Genomic DNA, 23,644 nt, shown 5'->3' with positions numbered 1-23,644 from the left:
AAATGTCATTCCTTGGCAAAGCCTAGGTTATCCTTATTTCCAGCTGTAAAAGTACAGATTTGAGTTCAAGATTGTCTCGGGCAGAGGAGAGAACCTATAACTTTCTACATCACTGAGGAAACGCCTCACTAAATGCCAAAATGTAAAGCAGTGTCAGTGGAGACATCAGGAGGCAGAAAGGGTAAGATCCATAATTTAGTTAACTTTTACGAATGATAAAACGAGGAAAAGCGTGTAAATCTTACGTCCTACAAGCAGGGCAGTCATTTTTAGAATGAATATAAACGGTGTCTTCCGGCAGTGAACACCTAATCTTATGCTATCTTAACGAATGTCTAGATATTATTGATTGGGTATGTTAACCCCCTTGACAATATTTCATCAGGGGACATGTATATATTATATACATCGAATTGTGCCGTTAATTCGGCGGAAGCAATGTTAAAAACAAACCTTCACTGATTTAATTTGAAAAAAAAAAATCAATTATGTTGCTTTCAACTTTCGATAGTGCTGCAATAATAATTGTACAATGCCACAGTTGAAGCCGTCAGATTGATATTTCATAGTATAGTATAGTGTATCATGATGTAAGGTGTGTTGAGTGTTATACAAACACAAATGTGTTCAGGCTTAATGGAGGGTGTGCATTGCAGTATCCAGGCAAAGGATTCACGAATAAACAATATCAGCCGAATAGGAAATCCATCGATCTGGTCTTAACTGTAAACCGGTGAACCAAACGAACCCGATTATTTCATGAATTTTTGAATTTTTTCTTTGATTAAAACACGCTTTAAATATATTTTGTCATACTTTCTGGTCTTTTCTCCTTTGTATAATCGAGTGCACAACTCTGCTTTTGACAATTTTCTATAGTCAATGTCACGTTTTTACAAAGTGATAACAACACAAAATATAAATCGAACATTTGAGGAATTCTTTGAAGTATTTAATAAAACCAGCGTTCGAGGTTTAGTACATGGCGCAACAAGCTCCATGTTAGCGCGAAATGTTCCCAACGATTCAATAGAGACGGCTTTCTCCGGGTTTACATGCATAAGTAACAATAGATATGTTACAAATTTTAATCTGCACCTTTTTCCTGTAATTTTAGGTTAAGCTTTCGGCTAGGAAAACTACAAATGGTTATTTAATTCATTTCTAAATGGATGCAAATATCTTCCATAACGTCAATACTCTATTGAATATCTTACATATATTTGTATTCATATAATTCTACCGGGTATTAAATAGTAAATATATTAACAATCTTAACCTGTGTAGATTTATGAAAATCTATAAAACAGATGTTTGTGACTTGCTGGATTTACTAAAATCGCGTGATTTCCTTTTATATAAGTGTCATAAAACATAAAGGATTTGGAGATAAACCTGTCCCTAATATATAAAAGAGGTAACACATTTCTGAGTAAAGGGACTTTGGAATTATCGCTGTTGTACATCTATATATTAACAGGTAAGGAAGGGTTTAACAGATAATGCTATGTCTGAGAAATAGACAGGTTTCCGGGGGATAGCTTACGTTCGAACGGTTTATATAAGATCACCAACCTCGCAAATGAAAAGAAAACGACGAAGGTTTTAAGAAACTGTCAATATATTACACAAATGTTTAGACCGGACACAATTACCTTTACTTAACTACTTGTTTCTACGTCCTAAAACGGTTGGGTACCTCCTAACCACTTACAAAACCTGCCTATACACGGATTCGTATAGGTATATGTACACACACTAGTATTAAATATACAACAAGTCTGTTGATGTATTTAAAGATTTTCGATTTTGACGGAAGCTATTCACCATATTCAGGTGAGTTGGTGTGAAAATGACATGGGTAAAGACAAGCGGTAATGACATTTGAAGTATACTTATAACCAGCCTACCACCTCGGCACGAGTGAGAGTGGCGTTACATTAAGGTCGTGTCTCACCCAGGTAGATCTATATTGTTTTATTTACTTGTACTTCATTACATACATCGCTCCATGCGTCTGTGGACATGGAAACGACATATTAATGGCAATCGTCCTGGAGACATACAGACATATTAAAACGTGCTAGTACGTATTAATTTCCATATTAAGTTGGAAATTTCATTTTTTTTTTTCTTTAATATTTTCAAGACAACTCTAGGAGAAATCGTTTAATTCGCCAAGGGAGGTGTATTTGAGGCAACATTCCTGACAGAATAGTTGATAGACAATTGATCTGGAAACTGTTAATGTTATAATAGGACTGGGAAAATCCATTATATTGAAGTGTTATTTCTCCTATAGCGATTTGGATTTTACGTCGACCTGACATCAGGGTATACAACAATGCCGCCTTCAAATGAGAAAATGTGGAGTACCAATTACATGGACACCTATAACAAACGGAAGCCAGCCAGAAAGTCCTACAAATACAGGAAACCACTTGTGGTGCCTAAGGAAACGGCGATAGATACGGTAAGTTATTATATATCACAGTTATAAGTGCCATATTCAACAAATTGGAAGCTCCAATACTATTTACAAAAACAATTATTTACTCGATGACAAGGATATATATTACAATGTACAAATGTACCAATATGTATCAGTAAATGTCTAGGGAGATTTTCTGAAGATTATTTATTTGCTTCATGAGCCCGCTACAGACAGGAGTGGGTGGGTTGAAATCCCACAGATTTTGTTATCACGGAGTTGGATTATAGACACCAATATATTATAGGACTTGAACAAAAAAATAAGAAACCTCCATTTCCAAACCTTTAACCTTTCTATATAAAATGAATATGAAATGTATGTCCTTTGAAGTGTCATTTCGTAATTGACTCAGTTCGAGAGGGATTGTATTATGTAATTATGATTAAATTCGCGGATATTGACGTGATGATTGGTCCATGTTGTAGACATGATAGGATACGTATGTGAGGTATATCGCACATTATTGACTACCGCCCAGCTTATATGATGCGATGAAGTGCTCTTAACGCGTGCATGCTGCTAACATGATTCAATGGCATATACCAAGCTTTAAATCAACTATCCTTGAGCAGTTGTTATAATTGGTTGAGCTAAGAAGTTATGAAAATGATTGCTCGAGAGCGAAAAAATATTAGCAGCATTTAGCATGAATAATATCAATCTTTGTCGATTCCTCATTAGATAGATTTTTTTATGATTTCTGTAATATATACAGTATATGGCGCATTATAAAAACATATGTACGCAATTGCATCAAACAGTCGTTTCCGTCTGATCGGACTCTTCAGTGATCCAAGCTAATATTTGTCTAAAACGAATACAATAAAACTGTAAATTCTGGACAATTTGTGCGTTAAGGTGATTTTCACTGAAGATAAGTACCGACCTGGGTCAGTCTCTGACTAGAGGTTGTCAGGTATAGCCCTACACATACCGGTGTATAGATAACATTGTCAGATAACTCTCAGACAGCCCAGATCTAATATATCAATACGGAATGCTTCCTTTTGTGAACAGTCATTTTAAATCTTCTTTCACTAAGTGTCTGGATATTTGACAAATTGTATTCGCATGTAACACTTACTGGTTTTCAACCAGGTATTTCAGTATAAATTAAAAACAGAAATCAAAGGAGGAAATGCCATGCTTTGTTTTATATTCCTGAAATGACATATCAAGTGTGGTTTTTAAATAAATGACGACCTGAAGTTGCTTTGTTTACACATCATCATCTAGCAGAGTATTAGGACAACATTTCTAAACATTCAAATGAAATGACCTCATTATTTCTATCGGGTAATATATTGAAGCCATATCAGGTGACCAGTTGAAAAGTTAAAAGTAGTATATATCTTAACACAACACGATTGGAGTCACACCTCACGGAATTGGTGATAGGTATTCAGTGGACTATTTCTGTATAACTTAAGCAACACCTTGATAGCTGATCACCTTGGTTTATATTCCAGCTTTGAAAATATCTACTTGTTTATTGATTCGTTCATGCGTAGTGTAGGACGGTAAACATCCCCTAGAACTTCTTTTGGTAGCTCGTCGACTCACTCCCGATACCGTGGTTTTATGTATTACGTTACTCATTGAGAAGTCAATATTGAATTATTTTGTTTTCATTATTTAAATGAATTATTATGAAACAGAATGTGAACATTCCCATCCGGATAGTAACATCCTTGGTCCAGACTTCTGATAGACTTGGGAGTTTATGGAAATGTGAACCTAATTACACGTGACTGAACGAGAGACGGGTAGGTGGTTTCGTCTCAATTGTAATGCCACTGGAAAATATTATATAAGCATTATGAACATCGATACTCAATAGTGTGGCTTCAAATTAAGAAGCCAGAGCCACAAATCTCACGTTTATGACGTGACGTGACATTAATTGACAGCGTATGGAAAATACCGTTCAGTTTTTTCTTTCTTTCTTTTTTTTTAGCATTCTGTTGAAAATAAAATGACACAATTCAACGATTGTCTTAACATTTTCCCAGATAAAACCTATGATTTTCAAGTCCTCGGTAAATAGATTTTACTATATTGTCTTTGTAGTCTGCAATGGTGGGCTTCGCATGAATTTTCCCACATTCATTGCTTCGGATTGTACGCCACAAGTTTGTAAACATAATATTTTTTACCTTTTTTATTGAAGTCTCACAAAGACATCTAAATATCTATATAGTTATAAAATTCAAATGGCCCTTATACATTGTAATACCTTTATTAACTTTACTAGTATAAAATAGAAGACTGACCCAATAATACATCTGACTGACAAAGATTACACCATCGAACAGTGCTTCCTTTTGTGCTGTCATATCTATACAGAATATGTATGTCAGAAAATGCACTGAATTATGGATGAATATATGATCTGGGTTTTTTCTGACCTCCACAAGTATTATCAAAACAAGAGTCTACGCGTATAGCTTCATTAACTGCTAACAATGTCGTGCATAATTATTTGAGCGGGTCGTTTCAGGGATCATAAAGTCAATATTTTGAATTAATTATGTGAAAAGTAATGGTCATTTTTGTTAACAGTTGACTTTTGTTTCCGTGTCGATGAATACACTAATTTCGGAACCAAATACCACAGTCAAATAGGAATTGTGTACCTGCTCCGTTGGGCCTATTGTGGTCATGAAAGCCTATGTTGGTGATATATTCACTGAGGGTTTAGCCTGTACGGTAGACCAAATTGACATTTATCAAAGGTCTTATTAAGATGTAGTGAAGGTATTTAGTTTGATATACAGATCAGCCGTTAGGTTTAAATGACAAACATTTAACTGATGGATAAAATGAGTTTTGGAATTGTTCATGCACTTTTACCTCATATAGTTTTCGAAGATTTAACTTTAGGCATCTCTTATGATCTTGCCATAATGAATTGTACATCCGGCAAAGGAGACGAGATTCAATGGTCACAGCGTAGTTACTACAATCTCGGCATGATAGAAAGTTAAATTACAATTTCCTCATGGACAAGTGCAAATTTCTCCTTATTTAACTAACCATATTATCATGGGTGTATTCAATTATCTCTATATCAAATTAACCATATCGTCATGGGCATATTCAGTTATCTCTATATCAAATTGACTATATCGCGATGAGCATATTCAATTATATCTGCAGCAAAATACCATCTAGTCATAGGCATATTCAACTGTCTCTGCATCAAGACTGCAAATCCGTCACTGAATAGTTAATTATCCCTGCATCAAAACTACAAACTCCTCACGATTCTAAATTAATTTCTTGATTTAGTATCACACAACCACACCAACACTGATCTTAAACCATAAATATACGTATTGATTAAAAGTTAATCGATAAATCAATTGACTTTTATTTATTCTAGACTAGTGTTTATATTTATCTAGCAGGCTGTAAATATAATAATGAACTGTGCTCATTCCTAATTAAATTACCCATTTAGAAATAGATCAAACGTTTATGATATTTGAAGAAATCCGTTATACCGGCGTTAATTGACTTGGCAATAGATTGGGAAACACTTTTCTGTCCATATATTTTATGGCCTATATAGATACGTGGCGATAACGGGCCGCTAAATGAGGTATTTGTTATACGTACATTTAGCGTGACTAGGCGTCAGAAACTTTAATATATGACGTATACACATCACAATTTAAACACTTTTAGCATGTCCATTCAACCATTCGAACACCTTTATGTAGGAGGGATTAGAACGTTAAGATACAATCTATGTATTTCCTCTCGATATAAGTATATATTTACATATCTACCAATCTTTGGTACGTCGGGTGTAAGAATATTTATGTATACCGGGATACCGATATATATGTATGTATATATACAACGGATGACAAAAGGACTAAAAATGTCAACATGTACATCGTTAAACAAAAACATTGATATAGATCAGCTTATCCGACTATGCCTCAGAAAGCATACCCTGTGGCTTGATCAGTAAATAGTTGTTTACATTGGTTGAATTCTGAAAGGGTGTGGAGTACACCTGAACTTACATTTTCCATCGTAATACCTATAGTAGAATTTCTTTATACAGTAACTATGATTTTAGTGGTAAGAACATTCCTATCCTTTCCATTACCAAATAGTGCGTCATTCCAAACTGAATTATGACTTAAGTCATTTGCTGTAAAAACATTAGTTTTAGATTAATGAAAGGTAGGTATACAAATGTGAACTTGACAAAGGCCAATATAACATGTATAAATGATTACAAAAAAGGAGTATGTTTGACATTGTGGCATAATTGACAGTGGTAAATTGTCATGCGCAAAACATATTGTTTATTGTTGCCATCGTGATCCTGTTTGGCAGTATTCTTTTACAAGTGTAATTGAGATCGATGCTTGTCAGTATGTCTGAGTATTTCTTATTTCTTTCGAAATATGTTATTAGTTGAAATTGACTTAGATTCATATGGAGAATGTCATTGATGAAGCAGCAGATACCTTGTCTTAGTCAACGTGGTATTTCTATTTTAGATTGTGACATTTCTTTCGACAGATAGGTTTTTTAGTTTCCGCAGTCGCCGCATATAGGTATCAAAATGTATCAAAAGGTTAATCCATTTGCATCTTCTACGGCAAAACAGTTGTATGATGTATGATTCATTCGGACTCATCTGTATCTAACTCTGTCTGTTTTCATATGTACTAATGGCTTGTACATCTTTCGTACAGTAACTGAATGTTATACAGTTTTGTATACACGTAGACATACTGTATGTTGGATGTATTTATAGTTATTACTGTCTAATTTAGATAAAAGTGAATACAAATGAAATCCATCAGAATGACGGTCCACGTTTTTCTCAGCATGTTTATTCCATGGACAACCTTTATTTGACATTTCAAGTTTTCCCGATTAGAGGATTCAGATATCATCAGGTACACCTGATAAAAAAACACTACCTTACAAATGACCTTGAAGTCGTATTTGTATTATTTGGCTACGGATGTATTACACTATTATATGTAAAATCTCCTTAAATGAATCTAATCGCAATTGAGAAAAGCGGAAAAAATAATATTTCCTTGGATTTTCGTTCCATTGTCCAACACGTTGTATTAAAATTGTGTTTTTAATATAATAGAAGGTAACATTTTTGAAGTTAACTGTGCATATTTCAAATACGTGTGTCTCCCTTGTGTGATAAAGGGAAGGCAATGCTCCTATGGCATGACAGGGACATTAGAGCAGTAGGGTACAGTGAGCTATATGATACGGAATATACGTTCAATATAAAGGCGTGAGAAACATGTCACAGATCAGTGCGGAATACACGATCCGGAAATGCTAGTTAGCAAAATGTCCGGGATCAATATCTACTGACTGACATTATATGGTGCCACCAGATTACGGGAACCGAACAGACACCATGAATATAATATGTCCGCATCGACATTGTGAGCATCATTTGAAGCAAATAGGTTATTTAGTGTGTGTGGTTTTTTTTTTATATTAAAATGGAAGTATCACCATCATACCCACGTAACATTATGCATTCGCATTAAGACAATGCACTTAATGAAGGCCGGCGCCTGTATTTGATCTGCCAACCATATCACAGTCACAGACGAATTAGTAACGAGGTCATTGCTTGATTGCACACTGGTGCCTATGCCTTAACCTTGACGAGGACATATACAGATCCACAAGGGTTCATATAGTGTTCGGAGGCAATCGATGATCTTACACATGGTTCACAAGTCATTGGTATAATCGATTTTGCTTCGATGATATTACAATAACGTACGGTTTCCGTTGTATAGTTTAATTGAGCGTTAGATGCCATATGTCTTATATATATAAGGAACCAGCGACTTTGACAACTGTATTTTGTGTAATTATTCCAACCAAGAAACACTTGACATATAGTACATTTTTGTATATTAGCATTATCATAGTTAATGTCATAAAGTTCAGGTCCTAATACGGGTTACAATCATTCTCTCCTATTCTAGTACTGAACGTTTACACAATTCTAAACCAACGTGCTTCAATTGGATTTACCATAACAACATAAAGCTTCACACTACAGAGATTTGATACACAATGGAAAGTGACATACCCATGGTACTGTACTGTATTGATTGATGATCGGTCAATAATTTGAGTCGTTTAGGGGCACCCAACACCAGATTAGAAGGACGTTTACAATAAGAAGCACATTAAACTCGAACTAAAATGTTAAAAGGTAAACTTGTATTCACTGGTATCAGTCGAAATGGTTACAAAACAAATTAATTGAAATGTATCTATATCAAAACTATTTGTGTATATACGAAAGTGATGCTCATTTACAGATTATCTGAAACTTCTTACGGCCTTGGCATTCTCCTCTTAACATGCCGTGCATGTTAATGTGTTGTTTCCACCTCAATGTTCGATGTTCCCAGGTCTTAATATTGGCTTTTCTTCAGTTGATGGGATTCATTTCACAGACAATTTCTCTTTCCTTGCATTCAAATAATGCCTCGCCCCTCCCTGCCAACAAGTAACCAGATTAAACAGGTCTATTTGATGGGATGTTAAACAATATCAATCTAGATCCAACAGGAACCTGTCATGACCCACTCTGCAGCTACACTATGACATTTTCCCTCACTACCCACCCATCCTAAAACCTACGTGTCTATATTCATTGTTGAAAGAGATGATAATGTGTGATAAACCCATCTCAACAGGGAAGCATTCAGTTTCGTTTATCCTTGACACCAATTATCGGTTTAGATACTAGTAGACACATTGTATTTTCATGTGAAGATATGATGTCGCCGACTTATGCATTTATAGTCCTGGTTTCTTTATCTCAATGAGAAATGGTCGATTCAGATATATTTAACAGTTAATTGTACGTCTTCCACTCGTCCAACAACTAGTTTGATTCTCTCTTTTATACTAAGCTACAATGGAGGCGTTGGAAATTGTAAACATTAATTTATCTTACAGTTTATCGTCCAGTGAAATCGTCTATTTCAGTGACATTCTTATCGGATAAACAACCATGACCCACTTCCTTTGATTTTGCCTGACATATCCCTTGCGTATTCAGTTAATACAAAAGGTATATTGTTCACATTGAAAAAATAAATTACAAATATCAGTTTGTCGATATAGGCAATACTTTGTCGAATGGAAACAAACACGTTTTCCAAAGACATAGAAAACAATCATCGTGAATCTAAGGGTTATATTTCATAGATATATATTTTGGAGGACACAATAATAGCAAAAAGTAAATATTTGTTATTCTATACCCATATATTATATATTTTTTGTAAGTGTGGTATGTGAAGGGCTTTACGTCCGTCGCAACTGTGAACATATAGTTACATGTTAACACTACATGGTATTGCTGAGAGCTACCAAAAGGCTAGAAACCTTGTTTTATACATTATGTACTAGTACATGAAGATTGGTATGTATGTGTGAGAATGTTGTGTGGGTGGGTGTGTTTAGTTCTATGTGACGTATGCAGGAATGTAAATGTGTATTTATGTAAATGTCTTGTGATTTTGAATGTATTACATGTAAAAAGAAATTTTAGAAAAGACAGAGCTATGACATTCCTACAATAATAAAAGCAATAATGTTTTTAAAATCCATGGATTAAGTGACTGTCCGGACTATTAGAGAAATTACTCCAGTGACCCATTAAGACATTAACACCTCAAAAAGATCACGTCTAATTCCCCACAATAATACACTTTGTAAGACTTAGATGGTCAATGGATTCCATATTCTATGTGGATTTAATCCTCGGTATGAGTAATTACCTGAGTGACAGGTGCAGTGTCACCACGCAATTTCAGTCCAAATAAGCTTATAACGACATTGGAATTCCTAATCCATGTGTTCATGATCTACACAATAAAATTAATGTAATTACAGTTATACTTTTGAAATAGTCAACGAACATACTAGCACAGAGCATGCATTGCTCTACCAAATGGGATTTGACCGTCAATCAAATAAAACATGACATTTAATAAACAACGACGAAGTTACATTGATCAATTGAATCGTACACGTGCAAATGATTATTTCATATTTGACATCCTACCTAAAGTGAAGTAACGGTCCCTTTATTTTAACATGTAACAAATATGAATGCACAAATGCATTAACGTAAGTATGATTATATATATATGTATATAAATATATTGCATATATGATACTGCGTCGGGTTATATCAAATATGGGTTCTCTTTTACTTCGAGTTCGTTAATACAACTCTAATACAAATGCATGAAAAATGAACGTTTCTGCGTCAGCAAACATTTATTATGCCATACGTCATTTTCATTTAACATTTCTTGTGAAGGCTTGATAAACATAGAAACATATTTGTTTAATATTACGTTATTATTTTATATACTGCTATTATATAATGTTGAATACTGTCATCGGATATAAGATACATTACCGACATGTATACACACTACTTTGCTGATACATAATGCATGTATATTGTTTTAGAAGCTATCTATCACATATACGTGTATCTAGTCTGTGGACATCGATTTATTTCTGACAGAGGTTGTCTATGCCATTGACTATATAACATTGTTACCTTGTCTGTATATCGATTACATGTCGGACGAGTATCTGTCACCTACATATGATACTTACACGGTCAATGTTTATCGCATATACATGTATAAGGTTCGGTAGGGACTTCTACCTAGTGGCATTTATATACTGGCCATCAGTCTCTAAGATTTTGGTAAGAGTTGTCTAGCTGAATTCAGATACTAGAGAATCTCCCCATAGCTTTTAATGCAGATTTGGAAGAGCTCAAACTTGCATGTACATTAAAGTGACACAGCATACAGAGAGTGAGATGTACATTACATTACAAACAGACAGAGAGTGAGATGTACATTACATTACAAACATACAGAGAATGAGATGTACATTACATTACAAACATACAGAGAGTGAGATGTACATTACATTACACAAACATATAGAGAATGAGAAGTACATTACATTATACAAACATACAGAGTGAGATGTACATTACATTATACAAACATATAAAGAATGAGATGTACATTACATTATACAACAGAGAATGAGATGTACATTACATTACACAAACATATAGAGAGTGAGATGTACATTACATTACACAAACATACAGAGAGTGAGATGTACATTACATTACACAAACATATAGAGAGTGAGATGTACATTACATTACACAAACATACAGAGTGAGATGTACATTACATTATACAAACATATAGAGAGTGAGATGTACATTATATTACACAAACATATAGAGAATGAGAAGTACATTACATTATACAAACATACAGAGTGAGATGTACATTACATTACAAACATATAGAGAGTGAGATGTACATTACATTACAAACATACAGAGAGTGAGATGTACATTACATTACACAAACATACAGAGAGTGAGATGTACATTACAAATGTACATTACAAACAAACAGAGAGTGAGATGTACATTACATTACAAACATACAGAGAGTGAGATGTACATTACATTACACAAACATATAGAGAGTGAGATGTACATTACATTATACAAACATAGAGAGTGAGATGTACATTACATTATACAAACATACAGAGAGTGAGATGTACATTACATTACACAAACATACAGAGAGTGAGATGTACATTACAAATGTACATTACAAACAAACAGAGAGTGAGATGTACATTACATTACAAACATACAGAGAGTGAGATGTACATTACATTACACAAACATATAGAGAGTGAGATGTACATTACATTATACAAACATAGAGAGTGAGATGTACATTACATTATACAAACATACAGAGAGTGAGATGTACATTACATTACAAACATACAGAGTGAGATGTATATTACATTACACAAACATATAGAGAGTGATATGTACATTACATTATACAAACATATAGAGTGAGATGTACATTACATTACAAACATACGGAGAGTGAGATGTACATTACATTACACAAACATACAGAGAGTGAGATGTACATTACAAATGTACATTACAAACATACAGAGAGTGAGATGTACATTACATTACAAACATATAGAGAGTGAGATGTACATTACATTATACAAACATATAGAGTGAGATGTACATTACATTATACAAACATACAGAGAGTGAGATGTACATTACATTACAAACATACAGAGAGTGAGATGTACATTACATTACACAAACAGAGAATGAGATGTACATTACATTATACAAACAGAGAGTGAGATGTACATTACATTATACAAACATATAAAGAATGAGATGTACATTACATTATACAACAGAGAATGAGATGTACATTACATTATACAAACAGAGAGTGAGATGTACATTACATTATACAAACAGAGATTGAGATGTACATTATATTATACAAACATATAAAGAATGAGATGTACATTACATTATACAAACATATAGAGAGTGAGATGTACATTACATTACATTATAAACATACAGAGAGTGAGATGTACATTACATTACATTATATAAACATATAGAGAGTGAGATGTACATTACATTACATTATAAACAAACAGAGAGTGAGATGTACATTACATTACAAACATATAGAGAATGAGAAGTACATTACATTACAAACATATAGAGAGTGAGATGTACATTACATTACACAAACATATAGAGAGTGAGATGTACATTACATTTTGTGTTGTTTATAAGGTCAATAATTTATTGACAGAACAGTCTAAACATTTACCTATATGTGATGCTTCTCTCACTGATAACAACACACTGGAGGATTTGCTATATCGTAAATAACAGTACACAACTACTATTACGGGTGGCAGTAATAATTTTGTTCAATTTGGCGTATGTTTGTACTATCCACACTTAAAGTGATATACTATATTTTTTTGCCTTGGTCTATATAGGGAATATGACAACAGAAACGTTTATAAAGGGGTACTCAGATAACACAAAGGTTTTCATTATGTTGTAAAGTGTATGTGTGTTTAGTGATTGGATTACAATTAAAAAATCTGCCATCAGTTTGAAGGATGACGCCAAACTAATATTGGAAATTTAACTTGAATAAAGGTAAATTTGAAAGTGAACTAGTAAACCGTGCCGAAGGATAATTGGAAGACCGTCATATACTAATGTGAAGTGTATGGTCCACTTGTAGTATTCAAATTTAAACACTTACACATAGCTTTCTCACAAATCTTACGAAGAAAAAATTTGATGGACACATTGTTCACTTTATTTAACGTTTAGTCTGGTAGTTTCATGTTAAGTAGATTTTGATAAGTTGTCAGGATACATTTTCCCTTAATTATCTATTTTTAAAAAAAGGCATTCGATAAGCAGATAACACGTCTGGATTTCTCTGGTCTTTTGATTGGTTGTGACCGCATTCTGTATAACACGACTTTATAAGCATGTCTCACCAAATGTCAATAGCTCGATCTAATTATGAAATTGGATCATTTCTATATAGATATAAGGTGATTCTAATTCGATTCCTTTAGAGGGAAGTCAGACACTAATGAGGTCAATTTAGTAATTACATTTCATAATTGCTCCGGTATGTCATCAAATATGACAGGAGGAATTCATTAAAAACTCTACCAATTGTTTGTGGTACATTGATTTATTTAAAGCCACTCTATCGGATTTTTTTTATTTTATTTTGCTTTTCCTCTCAACTCGTGCGATTTTGGTAAGGTAAAGATCAGGGCTGATTATTATAAATCAAACGAAATATTTACATTCACAGAGAGATATAAACCAGCGAATTTCATCACAAATATATTGTTTTATACAATTCGTGGTATACCATTAATAATACCTTTGTTTGATTGCGTATTTAACTATTTTGATTATAATACTTGTTTCGTTTAGTGATACCTGAATGCCTTGTCAGTAGCCTTCCATCATTGAAAGACGCCTGATTAATAACTCAGAAAGTAGACAACCCTCGGTAATACTTAAAATATATTGGTTATCAAAACCAACCCGTGAGACACATTTACACAAAGTCATGATTTTAATGGTCCGCCTCGTGGGTACCACGCATGAATTAAAAAATCCCAATCAACATTATAATGTACACACTCGATGGTCAACAAATTATTCATCAATAAGATACAGATATATTCCAACTCGACAGTGACTTGACTTTTAACTATTCGCTTTTGTTCAATTAGTGTAATTAGACATTATTTAGGTCATCAACAAAAGGTCCCCGTGTCCTGTACCGTTAGTTACATAGTTCCTTATACCATGAAATGAAATAAATATGATAATATTCGAAGTGTTCCCGTTTAATGAAAAACAACAAAATTAAATACACATTTTGTTAAAATGCTGTACTATAATAATTTGTTCATACTGGTACCCACTAGTGTACCGAGGAACTGTCTAACTTGAAACCACGATAGAAAGTGCCCACATATATTTTACATGAAACAGTTTATGGTGACCAATAGCATTCGAGTAGATCTGTGTCCTGGAAAAGCTGTTAACAATATATAATTGATGACCTGTGAAGTTATAAATCACAATCGATAAACAAGTAAAGCATAACTGATACCAATTATTCTTAATGGATACGGAATGTATATCCGAACGAGTTATCCACCCCTATCCCTTCTAATACAATCAATGTTGGAATGAGATGGTAATTAGTGTAAGAATCATTCGTAGTGTAATTATACAATGTATCGTGGAGAGGAAATTCACATTAACTCGAGGTTAATGGGAACAGATATGTTTATTTACTTTAATAGGTTATATACATGTATATTAAGTAGAATTTATGTCTCTTCTAAAAAATTATTCACACCTCTTTCAATATAATTTTTTCATTGTAATTATTTATACACCATTTCTGTCACAACTGACACATTTAATGGACATTCATTCGTCTTGCTGATAAATTTAATGTATAGCAGGGGATAAGTAGTGCTCTCATACACTAGTTATTGCCTTATGTGTGTTATGAATGATGTAAGGCCCAAGTCCTATACCACTAACTAACCAATATTTGATATCATGCTTGATACGATTACTTGATTATATCAATAGACCACATCCACCCAGTTCAGTTGATTTTCTGGTTGAGCTTCATTTAAAATGTATAATGAGATACTGTTCCAAGAACTAAACAAATATATAATATATATCGTACCTCTCGTATCGTTATAATTGTATCGGTGTGGGAATATTTATTCAATAATTAAGAATGTCACTGCATATTGAATATTCGTGAAATGCATATCCTGAAATTATGAGTAATAAATATGTTTTTATAGTCGTATCTCGATCAACGGCCGAAGACAAGTCATGAACAATATAAAGTCAGCGCTGCCGATCAACAGGAGGCAATCAACGCCTACTTCGCCAAAATGTCTCTACAGGACGCTGGCTTACCATCCTCCTCAATCCCGCAATTTCTGGACCCGTCTGGGGAATGGTCCAACGATCCCAATTTCATGGGTGAGTGGTTTTGTTGTTGTTTTATGCTTTTGTTATTTCCTCACTGATGTAGAATGAATTAGTATATACACATCTATGAATATGGTTGTAAACAGATACGAATGTCATGAAAAATATATTTCGACTTTAAAGGTTAATCTGGAACTCATGTTAAAGAGTTGTTATCGAGGGAATTTTGTGTATAAGGTTCATTGATACTTTTATAAATATCTTATTAGGACGTCCTGATGAATTGTCATTATTGACAGCAAACATGAGCTCCTGTCCTAATTTGAAAAGAAGCTAATAAAATAAATATTATTCTTTGTAAAATATACAACAAGTCTGTTCATAAAATCGTGACTTCCGGAGTTTCGAGGATGGTCTTGTAACTGGTTAGGCTGACCGCGAAACATCACACATCAATCCAAATGTTGTTAAACGGTTCCAATCAAAATATCTATTCAAACAGTTAATAAAACAGATAGATTAAAATAACGTCATCAACCTACAAAAAGGAAAGAAAAGTAATTCATAGTTGTTTAACATAAAACGATATCCGAAAGGGAATTCTGGTCGTAGTGCACCAATTTGGTTGCCTCCATGTTACGTTGTTAACATATTGCCGTTCTCTACTAAGATAGAGATAATGTATCTTAAGCTCATTCTCTAAAGTATGAATTGGACAATTTCTAATTGAGGCATTTAAATGATCTCTGTGATAACTGTAGCATGCATTTCCTCTAAAGTTTGCTATGAACCCTTTATAGTACTAAAAACACACGCATAATAAATAACTGTAGATGTGGATGTATTTAAGATAAGTTAATATCAAAACTACATCATACAGCTTATCTATCATACTGGGGCTTTCTCTCCGAGGGTCTGAAGAGTGAAAATCGTTCTTAGGGAAGTCGATATAAGATGGTAAAACATATACAGACATGTTCACAACCCGATGGAAGGTGTAAACCATTTGGAATACTGGATCATAAGACAGTTTGAGTTGACGTCACTATATATCAGAAAATATAGATTTGAAGTATTTTATTGATTACTTCGCCAACTAATGATAGATAATGATTGACATATTCGTATTTATTACCCTACGATGCATGTTAACATTTTGGTTGACGAAAAATACATTTTGTTTTTAGAATTATCGAAATGAAAACATTTACAAACCGGTATACATGTATATCTACCTCATACATGTACAGGAACAAGTCAAGTGTGTACATTAAAGAAAGTGTTCGATTCTCCTCGGGTATAACAAAGAAACAAATCTCTTGCAATGTCTACATTAACCAGGGATGTGAAAGTACGTTGTCTCTATCAGTAATATGTACAGTGTATTTATAAGCTGCCAGGTGTGAGGGAAATGACATGTATGGTTTCCCAGACAAATCTGTATGGCTGGGCGATTTTATGGTATGAAAAGTTAGTGTTTCCGTGGCGGTTTAATTATGTATTATTGCCGGGGATAGTTTGTAGATCTACAGTTACCACGGGACGTACCTGGAGCACTAACATCAGTGTTGGCGTACAGCATCTACACAGGTAGGTTATGTGGAAGGTGTTCTGTGCAACCCGTTGTCTTGTTTGCTTTAACATGATAAAACAGCTGTATTGTGCGGCTTAATTGAATAAGGTGGCTGTTGAATTGCAATATACATGTTTAGGTGCCATTTATTTGTAATTTGTTTGTATATGCACAATCATATCCAAAGATAATTGTATTGTATGATTTAAATTAATATTTTGACAGAACACTGATTGGTTTTAGAAGTATTAGGATGCAATTTATTTTGTGACGAACTAGTGTTATAGTATGAGTACCCTCGTACTTTACCACTTTAATTGGCTTAGTGACTTCTAACAAGCTTATGTAATACCAGATCTTACAGCTCTCAGTGGATATGTAGTAGTAACGTACTATACCTCTTCTGATACTCAGGTAGGTCTTCAAGGTAATGACTATTCATAACAACAATTCGTTACGGTATGGGTACATTATACTGTATCGGTACAGACCATTTGTAGCGGATATAAGTTTTTGGTTTCCTGAGACCGGGTTTATTTCCCCAGGTTCTTTATCTTTTTCATTATTTTTCAATATACAGACCGGAGACATACATTTGTATTTCTAACTCGAAACTATTTATAAATCCCTTAATTACCATGTAGATGGCAATGAAAACAAATGCCACAAGATTGAAATAAAGTATTCGGTTTTAAAGGCTTACCAGACTTGTGTTGCCTCTTAAACCTTGTACCGACGTTTCAATAAAATTAGCTTGACTTTAAAATATACAGGTTATGCTGACCTACATGTACATCCCATTTTAAAACAAACGTCACGAGACAAACTTTATGACTTTTTGATTTGTTGTTGATGATATCATGGTTTCGAAAAAAAAACCCGTTTTTTTTTAAGATATACTTATCTTTATTTCAAACGTTAGCCTAAAAAGGAAAGATTCCTGATCACATTCATCGATCTGACTGCTGTCAGTCTCTTCTGTGTTTTTCACTTTTGCCTGCAAATAATGTAAAAGAGGCACAGGACATCTACTTTATACAATACAATCTTTATTTAACGGCGCATATATGATACTGTACCTTCGTTTTGGGAAATAGACCTGGTCTCAGAGAACCAGGAACTTTTTATATTCCTTAGCCTCATACTTTAACTGTAAACTAAGAGAACTACAATGTAAGGAAAGAATGAACCGAATGTCATAAAAATTGAAATGTGTGATATTTGCGCTACCAATTGCTTTGTTGCAAACATTACCAAGTTTTCATAAACAGTGTATATTTCATTTAACAGTTTATATCCACATCTGCTATTTAAGTCCTAGATTTCGTGACAAATTGTATTTTCAGCTTTCTTCGTGCCAGATTGTATTTTCAGCTTTCTTCGTGCCAGATTGTATGTTCAGCTTTCGTGTCTTTATTATGTGATATCAGTTGCATGTGCTACATACTGATATGTTTACAAAGCTCATTGATAGATGATGAATTAATACCAGACAGACTATGTTGAAGCTGTAGATTTCTGAAAGGCTATGTTGTAGTTGTAGAGTTGTGAAGGCTTTGTTGTAGTTGTGGGATTGTGACAGACTAAGTTGTAGTTGTATATTTTTGACAGGCTATGTTGTAGTTGTAGAGTTGTGACAGGCTTTGTTGTAGTTGTGGGATTGTGACAGGCTATGTTGTAGTTGTAGATTTCTGACAGGCTATGTTGTAGTTTTAAGATTAAGACAGATTTTGTTGGAGTGGTATTTTGTATCAGTGTTGAATATCGTAGAAAAACCGGGATGCATATATACAAAGACGCTGTCCTGCGAATGTTAATCATAAAACTATTTTCAGTGCTTAATGTCTTTAATTTAACTATTTCCAGTGCAGCAATACACGGACAGATTGATGTAAACATAACTTCCGTGCACATTAAGTTTGTTTTGTTTAGGATGCATTTGATGTTGAGCTAGAGCATACTCCGTGTGTGACCTATCTATGTTTGTTCTCCTCCAAACTTTTATTTGTCTGTGAAACCTTGACAAACATAAATAACCTAAAACACACACAATGTTGCTATTTACCTATCAAATGTCCATTAACTTGCTCTTTATATCACATGTATACGTTTTCTGAGACACAGAAATGAAAATGTCCGTTGATTTCACAGACATATTACCAACGCCTTTTAATCACTCAGACCTTAGATCAATATTATCGTGGTATTTAAATTGACCTGAGTATTGTGATACATCTGGACGGTAGCCTGTCTGGGATCACACACTCCGTCATATAGGCGTTATTTTACTAGACTACAATGCATTTTAATCGTCCTAATAAGTCATTCGAAATCCTGATTTTGGAGAGTTAACATCTTATTTTGTGCTAGACGTTACAAAAGGTAGGTTTATTGTTATACTGATATTTAATTACACTATATATGATAGTGGGGTATTTAACTCTTATATAATCTGATATATATTATTGATTTCATGTGAGACGATTATATAACTTCAAATGTTATCAATTCAATTTTGGGATAACCTTTTCTATCTGTATTTTATTAAAGGTTAAGTCTATGAATTTTATTAAATTTTCAACTGTTAAAGCATGTATAAAATACACTCCTTAATATTGGTTATAATATAATTACACAAGACTCAATAATATGTGCGCGCCTAGTAATTTGAAAATGATTTGTAATAATAACTTCTTTACTATGTATATAGGCATCAATATGTTTGGTTAAGTTAATATTGCATTTTCATAAATAAACTGAATTCAAATACATCAATTAGAATTAGAACCATAAAATTCGTTTAAATGTATATGATGATATTGAGATAGCAGCCTACTTAAAGATTCATAGCTGGTCGCTATCTATTTAACGTGCTATTTTCTAACATTATTAATATATTGTTGTCTCATAAACTACTCTCTTCATTACCATATTTATAGATTATTTGATAATTAAGTTTAACAAAACGATAAACATGTACAATGTATAAGTCTTTAACGATATGTGTCATGTACGAGTTACCTCCCCTTGGAAGAAAATTGTATTACATTATGCTTAATCATGGTGAGATTATCGTCTATTAGAGAGTTCGATTACTAGCGGAGATAATTGCTGCTGTTGTATAGTAAAGCATAAAGTCTACCTCTGTCGTATATACGATTTTACTCAGATGTAATAATAATTTACGTGTCTAGTGAAGTATATCAGGGAAGATTTACTCAGAGTTAAACATACCTGTACTAGTCTAGTGAAGTACATCAGGGAAGATTTACTCAGAGTTTAACACACTTGTACTGGTCTAGTGAAGTACATCAGGGAAGATTTACTCAGAGTTAAACATACTTTAATGGTCTAGTGAAGTACATCATGGAAGATTTACACAGAGTTAAACTCACTTTACTGGTCTAGTGAAGTACATCAGGGAAGATTTACACAGAGTTAAACTCACTTTACTGGTCTAGTGAAGTACATCAGGGAAGATTTACACAGAGTTAAACATACCTTACTGGTCTAATGAATTACATCAGGGAAGGTTTACTCAGAGTTTAACACACTTTATTGGTCTAGTGAAGTACATCAGGGAAGATTTACTCAAAGTCAAACAAACTACTAGTTTGAGAAACGAAAATATGACGAAAGTGCTATACCTTTGACTTAATCTTGTATTTGTGGACCATGCTAACAAAAGTGCGATCTAGCACAGGTGCACGTCGTTACCTCCACCGTGTCACCAGGTCAAATGTAGGTGTAATTCGTAAATGTTTACAATACAATTACTTCCACATACTCTGCAATTAAGGTATTTCTTCATATTAATCGGAAGTTTGTTTGAAGTAAGCATATTTCATTCGCATATCTAAAATGAATTTCAATGACGAAGTTTTGAAAACTAGGTGTCATATTTTAAAATGTTATTTCATTGATTAGTCTATTGGACGGGGTTTTATGGGTTTTTATTTGCATAGTGTTAATGTATGTTTATTTAGAGGCAGACATGTCTATAATCAATGCTAGGACATTTTGAAAATATATATTTAAAACTGTGTACATTTGACAGAGTAAACAAAACAGAACAAACATTAAACAGAGTTTGAGATGTTTGTGGGCTGGATTACTCTTACCAAGCAATATATTCAGAGCAGAAACATCTCACTTCTGAATGTAAGTAAAAGGAAATTCATCTCCTGAAATGGAATTAAAGTAGGCCTAATACAAACTTTGGCAGATCACTGTAACCTAGGTGTTTATTTGACACTCTCAGAAACAAATATTTCATTAATATACACAACTTGTCAGCTGGCGAAGAAGTTAAATTCTAGGTTTAAATAACATGTATTTCATTTAAACAAGCCACTTATACACAGGATAGTGGACATGTGTTATAATTCGTTAGGAATATTAATGTACAGTGTACCTTGTGTAATGTCTTGAGGCATGCTCATTCAATCAAAGATATCATTTATTAATTCCATTATTGTTTCACTGTCGTTAAGGTCGCAATTTCAGAGCAAATAGACAATAAATTGTATGAATATTATACATATTATTATCCATACTTAAGAAGTATGCTCTGTGTTCTCCAACGACAGTGTTTATATATCAATTATATAACAAGACTATGACATAACCGGTATTTTTGAAGAGCAAGGATCAGAATTTATTAGATTTGCCATCTTTATCTTCACCACAAACACGGCATTATAGAATATTTATATTGTTCTTAAAAATTGATAAGTACACTAAGATTACTACGGAGGACATTTTATACGCTGTCCCTCTGGCTTTACGACCTGCTGGGTGATTGACAGGTAGATGAACTAGTACAGGTATGACATTCCTAATAACAGAGGAATGCAATGGACGTTATAGGGGGATGTTCATTATATTGCCTTTCTAGCCAAAGTTACAATTTAATTAATAAACAGAACATGTCTAACAATTTGGTATATAAACAGGTAAGTCTTCACCACATGTGACATTGTCACCGAACAACGTCCTACTAAATCACACGCGTCAAGTGGCGAGGGTTCATAACGACAACAACTAATGAAGTCCCAAACACAAGCATGGCTTATGTAATCGTAATATCTAGTTTATAGATATTCGTAATTTCTGAATATAAAATGTAGCTGGATCCTTTGGTCACCATATGTACAAAGTATGGTGGAATTATACAAATACAATCAAACTTGTCTGTAAACATCACTCATGGGAGCAGAAAAAAGTTACATTTACATTCGAACCTGTCTGTTAACGTCACTCATGGGGACATAACAAGATTACATTTATAGGCAGATAGGGATAAATGAAAGTGTATGAACAATGAATTGTGTGTTCTTGGAAACCGAACCAGGTGGCATACAATTACAGTTGTTTGATAAAAGTCATCATAATTGTGGCTTGTAAGACATGCTAAACTGTACATATTCTCAAATACACATGCATGATGAATGTTGTCGCCTGATAAAATTACATTTGAAACATGTTGAAATATGTCAAAATGACATCTGATGCATATGGGTGTCTTACTAAATGACATTTGACACTTGTGAACACGATTGACACAGTAGCTTTTAGCAAAACTGACGATATTTTAACACATGTCGAAGTCTAAAAAACGATTTTGACACAAATACACGACAGGACGTCGTTTCATAAATGTACGTCTGAGATTTAACTCATATTCAACATCAGTATACTGTGTACTGTGAACACACGACTACATGTATGACAATGTACCTTGTTCCATGTAACGTTAACTGGTGTGCTGAGTGAAGCATCGTCTTATGTAAAGTGATGATGAGGTAGCTGAAGCATATAGCCGATTTAGCAGCAAAGTCACTCAATTATTCAGTACCAGATTTCTTTGAAGGTTCATCTACACAACGAAGTGATTAAAACTGTATACGCATTCGCATTTATTCGGCATGTTAGCAAACTTAAAGCTGAGTTTCGTTTATAGTTATTATTTTCTTCCACAGATCCGTCCCATCATTACATGTACAATATCCTAAACGCGGCTGACTCTCTTCATGCTAGGACTGAACAACTGCAGAACCAGAAACAGAACCAAGATACTAGTGAACTTGTCGGTAAG

The 23,644-nt window shown here is 33.7% G+C and overlaps 1 protein-coding gene across 1 annotated transcript in view; it reads left to right on the top strand.

Annotated features, from left to right (window-relative positions):
- Positions 1-1,865: 1,865 nt before the first annotated feature.
- Positions 1,866-23,644, top strand: part of LOC117334240 — a 44,199-nt gene continuing 22,420 nt past the window's right edge. The window contains exons 1-4 of the mRNA XM_033893736.1: positions 1,866-1,961; positions 2,303-2,473; positions 15,842-16,025; positions 23,529-23,639. Of these exons, the coding sequence (XP_033749627.1) occupies positions 2,345-2,473; positions 15,842-16,025; positions 23,529-23,639 (424 nt within the window). The 5' untranslated portion in view covers positions 1,866-1,961; positions 2,303-2,344. The remainder of the gene's footprint in view (positions 1,962-2,302; positions 2,474-15,841; positions 16,026-23,528; positions 23,640-23,644) is intronic.

The sequence above is a fragment of the Pecten maximus genome, chromosome 9 (genome assembly GCF_902652985.1).
Source record: "Pecten maximus chromosome 9, xPecMax1.1, whole genome shotgun sequence".
NCBI lineage: Eukaryota > Metazoa > Mollusca > Bivalvia > Pectinida > Pectinidae > Pecten > Pecten maximus.
This window is presented reverse-complemented; position numbering and strand designations above follow the sequence as displayed.